At 39.1% G+C, this 11,444-nt stretch overlaps 1 protein-coding gene across 1 annotated transcript in view; it reads right to left on the bottom strand.

Annotated features, from left to right (window-relative positions):
* Positions 1-11,444, bottom strand: part of LOC149896232 (coiled-coil domain-containing protein 186-like) — a 32,214-nt gene that overhangs the window by 2,076 nt on the left and 18,694 nt on the right. The window contains exons 8-14 of the mRNA XM_090117828.1: positions 10,573-10,710; positions 9,016-9,117; positions 7,946-8,039; positions 5,545-5,633; positions 2,392-2,598; positions 918-938; positions 184-330 (exon numbers count right to left, since the gene is read on the bottom strand). Coding sequence (XP_089973954.1) covers positions 184-330; positions 918-938; positions 2,392-2,598; positions 5,545-5,633; positions 7,946-8,039; positions 9,016-9,117; positions 10,573-10,710 — 798 coding nt within the window. The remainder of the gene's footprint in view (positions 1-183; positions 331-917; positions 939-2,391; positions 2,599-5,544; positions 5,634-7,945; positions 8,040-9,015; positions 9,118-10,572; positions 10,711-11,444) is intronic.

Raw genomic sequence — 11,444 nt, 5'->3', positions numbered from 1 at the left:
CCGCCACGGTTTGGCGCGAAAGGATGCGGGTTCGAGTCCCGCCTCGTGATCGAATTTTTTCTATTCTTTATAAATTTATATAAGTACTAGTTTACCATGAATATGGGGGATTTTTAATAGAAAATGTACAAGATATCTCAAGTAGGAGCAGATTTAATAGAATAAAACGGATAATAATCTTACCTTAAGCGTAATATTCTTAAGCAGTGTGTCCTCCAAAACAGCTTGTAATTTCTTGTTAATTTCTAGCGATAGTTCCAGAGAAATGCCGTTTGGATCTCCCCCCCACACTGCCGCCATTGCTCCACCGCCAAGACGCGCTATCTCTTTCTATAACCACCAAATTGTATTGGTTAAAGAGAGACAGCTATATAACCATATGTATTCACATACACACATCAACAAAGTCTAAGAATATTTTGTATTACATCAAATACCTACAAATCTATGAGTAATTTTGTGATATTGTAAATTGAAGAATTCAAAGCTAATTTTAATTATTTTTACATAAAAAAAAAACATTTCATGATTTTTTTTTTATTCTCATTAAAAATAAAAATGTTAATTTTTCTCAACAAACTGGAAACTTGAATGGTAAGGATCTTCATTTTTTATTAAAAAACTTCAGTTTTGACTAAAATTGACATTTTTTTAAAATCTAATAACTATAAACAGTGTTGTTCTTACTTAAAATTGAATGCAAAAATGTTTAAATTTGGCGGGTAAGGACTTAATGCAGAAAACTTTGAAATATGGCTTATAGACGTAGTGGTAGAAACGTTACTAAAACTAGATGTCGTTGCATAAAATGTTATAGAATATACTAAATGAAATGAACCAATGGTGAACACTACGTATCGAGATGAAACAAACATATGATACAAATCTACTTATCTAAATATACATGATAAAAATACCTTTGACAGTTTCCTGATTAACTACAGCGAGCATGGAAAAAACAACCTTAGCTTTATACCTCAAGCATTACATTTAAGAAATTCTATCATAATAAATCTTAAAGTACCTAATTGTCACATTTTGGTAATTATTACAATTGTTAAAAACAATCTCCACAAATTTATTGAAGTGAAACTTCTTTATCGGGGTTGGAAAAAAATGTAATGTAACATTTTTTCGTTACGCGTGACATTTTTCCATTACGCGCCATTTTTTTCTTATCCCTACCACGCGTGATGCGTCGTATTTCTGTAAAGTTGCATATAGTAAATTATTTTTTGAAAAATAAGGTCATAAAGAAGTTTCACTTCTTACGTGTACATTATTACACGCACACATTTTTTTTATATTACTGAGTGCCGTTTGTGAAAGCACGGAATCTCACTCACATTAAAAAAAAACAAATGAAATAACTCACAGTATATTTAATTTTTAATTATTAATTTGTTGCAAATGACCTCTAGTATAACCCCTTTGAAGGATCACGTCGAATTACCAGCCACCCTGTATACCTTATTCTTAAGCGCTCCTTTGAACCTTTTGCACCACCCCTTACCTTATCCCTCCTTCTTTTACCCTCTTATCCACTATCCAACCCACCTTTTCAGCTCATCTCGTGTGTGAGCTGCCGGGAGTGTTCCGTCTGTCTGTCTGTCTGTCTGTCTGTCCCTCACCTTGTTCCGATCACTGTTCTGCGAGGCCACAGCGCCCGCGGGCAGTGAGGCGAGCAAGTGCCGCAACAACCTGGCCTTGCCCCGCAGCTCGTGTGTGAGCTGCCGGGAGTGTTCCGTCTGTCTGTCTGTCTGTCTGTCTGTCTGTCCCTCACCTTGTTCCGATCACTGTTCTGCGAGGCCACAGCGCCCGCGGGCAGTGAGGCGAGCAAGTGCCGCAACAACCTGGCCTTGCCCCGCAGCTCGTGTGTGAGCTGCCGGGAGTGTTCCGTCTGTCTGTCTGTCTGTCTGTCTGTCTGTCCCTCACCTTGTTCCGATCACTGTTCTGCGAGGCCACAGCGCCCGCGGGCAGTGAGGCGAGCAAGTGCCGCAACAACCTGGCCTTGCCCCGCAGCTCGTGTGTGAGCTGCCGGGAGTGTTCCGTCTGTCTGTCTGTCTGTCTGTCTGTCTGTCCCTCACCTTGTTCCGATCACTGTTCTGCGAGGCCACAGCGCCCGCGGGCAGTGAGGCGAGCAAGTGCCGCAACAACCTGGCCTTGCCCCGCAGCTCGTGTGTGAGCTGCCGGGAGTGTTCCGTCTGTCTGTCTGTCTGTCTGTCTGTCTGTCCCTCACCTTGTTCCGATCACTGTTCTGCGAGGCCACAGCGCCCGCGGGCAGTGAGGCGAGCAAGTGCCGCAACAACCTGGCCTTGCCCCGCAGCTCGTGTGTGAGCTGCCGGGAGTGTTCCGTCTGTCTGTCTGTCTGTCTGTCTGTCTGTCCCTCACCTTGTTCCGATCACTGTTCTGCGAGGCCACAGCGCCCGCGGGCAGTGAGGCGAGCAAGTGCCGCAACAACCTGGCCTTGCCCCGCAGCTCGTGTGTGAGCTGCCGGGAGTGTTCCTCGAGGAACTCGCAGCGTTCCGCTCGGCGGGCGGCCGCCCGTTGCAATTGTACTATACGCTCGATCAGTGTCTGTCTGTCTGGTTCGCGCGTCTGGCGTGGGCAAATATGGGAAATATTATAACAATTATAATATTTAAAGCATAAACATTGACATATTATACAGGGTATCCCAGAAATAGTGGATAATCTAGAACGTGCGTGTGCGAGAGGGCAATGGGGTCACCTTTCGTCATCTTCAAAACTCTATCCCACGCACTCTCTGTGCACCCTCCCACACCCCCCCCCACCTCCGCAAGCCCCGCCCCCAACATCAACGCGCTCTATCGCCCCACGTCCACGCCACACCTACCCCTTCGTTGTAAAAAGCACCTCACCCAACTTCCCATTACCACTTCCACACGCAAATTGCGCCTCCCACCACCCCCATAGACTCAAACTCAAACATTCATTTATTCAATAGTAGTCTACTACTATTTAGTAGCAATTTCGAATCGTCATTATTTAAGTAAATAGAGTTCGAATTGCTCCCGTTCCCCTCCGTCCCGGCCTGCAAAGTGGCCGGGCTCGAAAAACTACAAAACGAGTCGAGTGACGAATCATCAGATGCTGAAAATCCGTATCCTTCAAACAAAATGTCTAAAAATCTTAAACAGGGCGATTCGCCTTCCTAATGACCCTACCGTATAACGGCGACGCTAACAACTTATTGAAGAGGGTAAAGCCTCCTAACGGAGGCTGCGTGTGAGACAATCCCGAGCCGTCAAAAGTCAAAACTCTATCCCGAAGGGCTCGCAATCTACGCCAGTTTAAATAAAATTAAAATATATTTATATAATAAACTAGCTGCTCCGCGCGGTTTCACCCCCATGGCTTCACTCCTGTTGGTCGTAGCGTGATGATATATAGATTTCCTCGATAAATGAGGTATCTAACACCGAAAGAATTTTTCAAATCGGACCAGTAGTTCCCGAGATTAGCGCGTTCAAACAAACAAACTCTTCAGCTTTATAGTATAGATTAAGATATACATATACAATTCTTCTCGCATTTATGGACATCACGTCTGCAGATTTCGTCCTAATTCCTTCCTAACGGTTATCCTATTAATTTTATAAACGCGAAAGTTTGTGAGGATGGATGTTTGTTATTCTTTCACAAATTTTTTGAGTTTATACCCTATTACCTCTCGCGCTCACGCGAGTACTAGATTAATTACTTTCCACCATTCCTGGGAAACCCTGTATAAATATCTACAACGCACATGTACAATAGTAAAAAATAGACACAAATATAATAAAGTGCAAATTTCGAGGTCGCGTCATGGCAATAGTATAGTGGCTAGCGACAGCCACTTAAAACATGAAAAAAAATTGGTTGTCTGTAAAGTCGGTTTACTGACGATAGTTGAACGTGACGTTGTCGTCTTAAGGCCGTTTGTGCTTCTTTGTCGCTCGTTCCGCGCTCTCGCTTGCACTTCAAGCCTTACATGGAACGCCTCAGAGCGAGGTAACGCCGCATGAGACATGTTTTTTCGTGCGTGCAGCCGGCTCTATCGAATTATAAGACGTTGTCACGTCAAAAAGTTTGAAGTGGCTGTCCCTGGCCACCAGTGGCTGTGGTCGGTAGCCCGGTTGTGCGCACCCTAACACTAAAGTGAGAATTGAAACTTCTTTTGCAGCATTCAAAATACCAAAATAATCGCCTTACTCCATGACGTGACGGTATTGCCATGACGCGACCTTGAAATTTTACTCTCAACGCGCCTAAATATCAATACTATTTATTACAAGAGGAACTATTACTATACACAAAAATATAAGAAATATTTCTGTTTTAAATAAGTCTATTTTACTGTAGAAATTGACATGAAAAATATACCTTAGGAAACATTTTTTCGAATATATTGCCAGTTTTAATCTGTGAAGTAAACATTAAATTGAAAATTCTATTTTGTTTATTCACTTAAGTTCATGTAAGTTCGTCTGTACATGTATCGGTTTGTAAATTTATAAAGAACTAGCGGTCCGCCCCGGCTTCGCCCGTGGTACCTACATGTTTAAACTATCCTATCTCTCAAGTTGGATCAAACTGCACATGGTGTGCGAATTTATTATAATCGGTTAAGTGGTTTAGGAGTCCATTGAGATTGGATATTAAGATCGATTCGATCACTCAGCGGGACTCGAACCCGCATCCTTTCACACCATTCCGGGGCGGATGCCTGACCAACTCGTGACCCGCCAGAGCGATCGAATTTATTCTATTCTTTCAGTTTTATGTGTCTAAGGGACACACCGCGCGCCATCTATTGAGATGATTAACAACCATCTCAACCAATATCAAAATTTTTTGAAGTGAAACTTCTTTATCGGGGTTGGAAAAAAATTAGTGTAACATATTTTCGCTACGCGTGACATTTTTCCGTCACGCGCCATCTTTTTCTTATCCCTACCACGCGTGATTTGACGTATTTCTGTAAAGTTGCATATAGTAAATTATTTTTTGAAAAATATAAGGCCATAAAGAAGTTTCACTTCTTACGTGTGTACACTAGTACACGCACACATTTTTTCAATGAATACAATATTGTAACGATGGAACACGACCTTTTTGTTGAATTTGATATTTTTGGTTTTACGGCATTCAAATGCTTTATAAATAATTTTTTTTTATCCATAATAATATTATAAATGCGAAAGTAACTCTGTCTGTCTGTTACTCAATCACGCCTTAACTACTGAACCAATTTGCATGCAATTTGGTATAGAGATATTTTGATACGCGAGAAAGGACATAGGCTACTTTTTACCCCGGGATATAGGATAGGTTTTATCCCGGAAATCCCACGGGAACGGGAACTATGCGGGTTTTTCTTTGACTGCGCGGGCGAAGCTGCGGGTGGAAAGCTAGTTCTTTATAAATTTTATTTGTAAAGCGTTTGAATGCCGTAAAACCAAAAATATCAAATTCATATATCGGTTGCTAACACATGACACTTATACAAATTACCTATACATGTATGTATGTATATATTACCTGTATATCTGGCAAGTTGTCTGTATGTCCGTTTGTCAGTCTCTCTTCGTGGGGCGCACTTTCCCCACTACTTAGTGATGTTACTGAACCTGCAAGTTAAAAATATATTGTTAGACGTAACTTTTGATTTAATATTTTTGTGGATGAATAGTTGTCACTATTTCCTATCAAAACATGCTTAGCTGTCGAATACTATAAAAAGCCGCTTTCCTTTGACTCGTGGCGCATTCGTACGAATCGTGTCTAGGGGCTCGGACGTTGTTTATACGACGTTCGACCCAACTACCCTCACTTTGCTAATAGTCGTTGACTTGCTGTGATTTGTTATCAACTACCTACATCAATTAGGTAGCTGTGTAGAATCGCAGTACATTCTTATTACATTCAAACTAATATTTAACCCGGCCTCGCGTGTAATTTCTTATAATATATTTATTATTTATATATGTTATTTATAAAAAAGAAAGTATTGTTAGGTACCACAACTCAAGAACGATTGGATTCTAATTATTGTTGGTTCGTTTTATTTGTGTCTACTTGGAAAGTTTTTTTTTACCAAGTAACTATTATGATAAAAATTCGCTATCAATGAGTTTCATTTCTTCTTAGGGCCAATTTTTCAATCCTTGGTTAAAATTTATCCGTCCAATAAAGTATTACACGAACATTTTAAAATGTCACCTGTAATCTGTCAAATACGGGCAAGTAGAATACATTTTTGAAATGGTAGTTTAATACGTTATTCGATGAATAAGTTTTAACCAAGGATTGAAAAATCAGCCCTTAATAAAATTATCTCAATTTAAATAGGAGTTACTAAACATGAATAGTTCATGGGGCAGAAAATATAAACAAGAATCTACACTTTATATTATACAGAAAAAGAGTTTTTGAAGTGAAACTTCTTTATCGGGGGTGGACAAAAATTTTGTGTAACATTTTTGCGTTACGCCGCGCGCGTGACATTTTTGCGTTACGCCGTACTCGTGACATTTTTGCGTTACGCCGTACTCGTGACTATAATACATGTTATATTAAAGTGATCAGCAAAATCAAAGGGTTTGTTTTAATTCTAATTCCAGTGAATTTCTAAAAAAAGTAAATAAGTAATTACATCTATTTTTCTAATACTTAGGTGTAATAATGGTATTTATTTTTCTAAGTTATAATTTATGATTAACCTCACTTTTGTTTGTATTTTTCAATACACTAACACGTGGGTGGAATTATGGTATCAATTTTTTCTAATACTTGAATGTTGATTGTGGTATTTATTTTTCTAAAATTGTATTTAAAGTTAACCTCAGTTTTTGATTGAATTTTTTAAAACACCAACACGTGGGCGAGATCATGTTATTTATTTTTCAAGTTATTTAAGCTTAACCTCTGTCATAATATGTATATACTATCAACTATGTGCGTCATTAATTTCTGACTGTTTCGAGATTTCGACATTAGGAATTTATATTTATTACCTCTATTGTTCGAACAAAAATAAGTTACCGCCTTTAAGAACTTGCCGACAATGTAAGTACAGTATTGTTTCTTAGAAAACATTTTAGGAGTATACGATAATAAATCTATGACTCACGTTAACACGTGTTTGCTTGATTGGTGTTCAATTATGATTTTGTGAATTCAATATTTATAAGAATAAACCTCAAACTCTTTATGTCCAATCAAAATCCGCTTAAGTCGAAATCCTTTATAAGTTGAAAACTCTATATAACTCGAATTTTTTGGCGTCTCCCTTGGTCTTTTGAACTACCGCACGAGCTGAGCGAGCGAAGCGAGCGAGTCGAGGCAGTGGCCGGCGTAAATATTCAAATAGGTAGCGAGGAGCGAAGCGACGAGCATCTTAGGTTAACTTTTGAACTACCGCACGAGCCGAGCGAGCGAAGCGAGCGAGTTGCAGCAGCGGCTGGTGTAAATATTTAAATAGGTAGCGAGGAGCGAAGCGACGAGCGTGAGACTAACGTATTTCTGTAATATTGTATACAAGCTGTGCCGCGCGGTTTCACCCGCGTGGCTATGCTCCTGTTGGTCTTAGAGTGATAATATATAGCCTATATTACTCGTGGATAATGTAGCTTTCGAATGGTGAAAGAATTTTTAAAATCGGTCCAGTAGTTTATGAGCCTATTCATTACAATCAATCAAACAAACAAACAAACAAAGTTTTCCTCTTTATAATATTAGTGTAGATAGTAAATTATTTTTTGAAAAATAAGGTCATAAAGAAGTTTCACTTCTTACGTGTGTACTCTAGTACACGCACACATTTTTTTTTTTCTTTCGCGCTAGTCTTTGGAACTACTGGTTCGTGTTGATAAAGTTTCTGTGATTGATAGGGCAAAAACGAATCCAGGATAGGAGATAGTTTAGAACTTACGACACTCACCAGTTCTTATAGATGTACTATCACCATTTTGCGGCATCTTAGCTTCCAACTGTTCGACGCGTTTCAACGCTCTTTGCAGTTCTCGATTTAATTCCTAAAGAAATACATATACTTTTATATATATAAATCTCGCGTCACAATGTTTGTCCTCAATGGACTCCTAAACCACTTAACCGATTATAATAAAATTCGCACACCATGTGTAGTTCGATCCAACTTGAGAGATAGGATAGTTTAAACGGGCGTAGCCGGGGCGGACCGCTAGTACTTTTATATAAATAACTAGCGGTCCGCTCCGGCTTCGCCCGTGGTACATATTTCGCAATAAAAGGTAGCCTATGTTCTTTCTCAGGGTCTAAAGATTGTCTGTGCCAAATTTCATCATAATCGCTCCAGTAGTTTATGCGTGACAACCATACATACATACATACAAACCTTTCCTCTTTATAACATTAAGCGGCGCGGCGCTTGTATATGTCCCGCGCCTAAGACTCTTTTTGTTAAACCTTATCTATCATATATCGAGACTAGCTTACCGCCCGCGGCTTCGCCCGCTTTGTCTAAAACCTAATCAATTATATATTAAAACCTTCCTCTTGAATCACTCTATATATTAAATAAACTCATCAAAATCCGTTGCGTAGTTTTAGGGATTTAAGCATACAAAGGGACATAGGGACAGAGAAAGCGACTTTGTTTTATACTATGTAGTGATGATTAAATGTTACATTAAATAATATCGAAATGTTAATATAATTTGTCAGATAGAAAATTTTGAGAAAATGAAATATGTATACAAAATTTAAGTGTTTCTCTCTTTTTTCCATGTACAAGTAAATATTTATAATATACTAGTGGTCCGCCCCGGCTTCACCCGTGTTTACATGTTTAAACTATCCTATCTCTCAAGTTGGATTGAACTGCACACATGGTGTGCGAATTTTATTATAATCGGTTAAGTGGTTTAGGAGTCCATTGAGGACAAACATTGTGACACGAGATTTATATATATTAAGATATAAATACTTAAAAAAAAACATATAAAATCAGTACGCCCAGTGTATACTCACCTTTATGGCACTGGCGTGTTTCTTCTTAAGCACTCCCACTTCTCCCTTCTCCCACTCCCACTTCTTATTCGCTTCTGCCGCTTCTTCTGTTAATTCCGCTACCTGAAAATTTTGTTTGTTTGTCTGTCGATCAGTGTGGAACGGCTCGAAACGTTTGGATGAAAATTTCAGAATAGTTAGTTTAAGGCAGACGCCTTATTAGTATCTAGTAATAGTCTTAGTTATATGGTTTATTTTAGCTACTTTCATAGCATTATGTCCTATGGAATTCTACTATGGGGCAGGGCAGCAGATATAGAAACTATATTTATCTTACAGAAAAGAGCCATTCGTTCTATATATAATTTACGTGCTCGGGACTCACTTAGAGATCTCTTTAAGAATACTGGTATCCTCACTGTACCATCACAGTATATATTTAATAACATTTTATATATACACAAAAATGCAGACTTACACACAAGAGTAGGAGATAGACACTGTTATAGCACAAGGAACAGAAATAAAATTGAAATGCCATTTTATCAGTTAGCGAAAGTTAAAAACTCATTTATGGGCCAAGGTATACTTTTTTACAACAGAATTCCTCATAGTATCAAAGAGTTTAGTAGTGCTAAATTTAAAAATTATGTAAAAAACGTATTAGTTCAGAGAGCCTATTACAGCATTAAGGAATATATGGAAGATAAAAACCCATGGAGGGTTGTCGCGTAAAAACCACAGGACAGTTCTCTGGCATATTATGATAATATACAGTTACATATTTTGTAAAATTAAATTGTAATACTGATATGTTTTAAAAGAGCAACTATGGAGTTTCTTGCCGATTCTTCTCCGTAGATACTGCTTTCCGAATCGGTGGTTAATGTAAAAATATGTATTGACGTTTCAAAAGTGCTTCTAGAAGAAGTCTAATTGAATAAATAAATGTTTGAGTTTTGAGTTTATGGTATTGTTTCCTTTGGAAACGTAACCCTTAAATCATCTTATTACAAAATATTGTACACTATCACCCGCGGCTTCGCCAAATAAATTATAATATACAAAACAAACCTCTTGAATCACTCTATAAAAAAAAACCGCATCAAAATCCGTTGCGTAGTTTTAGGGATTTAAGCATACAAAGGGACATAGGGACACGACGACTGGGATCTTCGCACACGCAGCCTCCGCAAGGAGGCTGCGTGGGGAACACTGTTCGGGGCGGGAAGCCCCCTGCAGTGGGTTTCAAGCGCCGCCCGTCAACACGGGCGGGTCATTGTGTGAGCGACTCGCTCTATTTATTAATTTGAGGCACAGTTTAGGAGACTGTGCCTGGACATAGGGACAGAGAAAGCGACTTTGTTTTATACTATGTAGTGATTCATATTGCCACAAATTAAACCGCCATTTGTTTATGTTATAGCTGCGCCCCGCGGTTTTACCCGCACTGCTCCGTTCCTTCTTAGCGAGAGGATATGTAGTCTATAGCCTACCGAAAGAATATTTCAAATCGGACCAGTAGTTCCCGAGATTAGCATGTTCAAACAAACAAACTCTTCAGCTTTATAATATTACCTTCCTAGCAAGTACTCTAGTCTCCTTGTTCCTCTTTTCAGTCTCTTCACGTAAAGCCTCTTCCAATTTGGTCACTTCGAGAACCAAACCCGCTACCTTCTCTCTGAGGGATGCGTTGTCGGCAGCTAACGCTTGCGCCTGTAATATTTAGAAAATTTATGTATACTGTAATTTCTAAAACTAATATTAATTAAAGAAAATAAAAAATCGTGTGTACGAAGCACAAGTGTCAGAAGTGAAACTTCTTTGGCAAGATTCAAAGATACTCAAATCGTCTCCTTACTCCATGACGTGACGATATTGCCTTGACGCAACCTTAAAATTTTACTCTCAACGCGCCTAAAGAAGTTTCACTTGAAAAACAAGCTTTAAATTTATGAAATAACTAGCAATGCCCTGCGGTTTCACCCGCATAGATAGCGATATCGTTACAGTGAAAAGTCTACTATAGGTCGGACTATAGGTTTAATTTTTAATCACATGAAAATCACCTTTACCCCGTCCCGCACTACGGCCTTTTTTTTTTTGTTTTAGTGGGGAAATCTTTCATAGATACCCACGGCCTCCGGGAGAGGGGCCGTGGGTTATGTCTGATTCCTACCGACCAAAACCCCACTGTGTTCCGTCAAGACGCATATTGGTAGAATTCCTCCGTGACCCCCGCACTACGGCCTGCTCGAACAGTATACCTACTATTTTCTGTAGATTGACACTTTTAAAAATTCGTTATATCTTTTGAATGGAATATCCAATTCTTTTCATTTAAAAAGTATTTTGCTGGTATTGAAACAGTCTATAATAAAACATCATTTAATGGGATAAGGATTAATATATGTGTATGGATAACATGGTTTGATTACTGTCGACACTTC

Source organism: Colias eurytheme, chromosome 29 (genome assembly GCF_061535395.1).
Source record: "Colias eurytheme isolate Ceu_HAF_F1 chromosome 29, ilColEury1 Martin Lab GWU primary, whole genome shotgun sequence".
NCBI classification, from domain to species: domain Eukaryota; kingdom Metazoa; phylum Arthropoda; class Insecta; order Lepidoptera; family Pieridae; genus Colias; species Colias eurytheme.
This window is presented reverse-complemented; position numbering and strand designations above follow the sequence as displayed.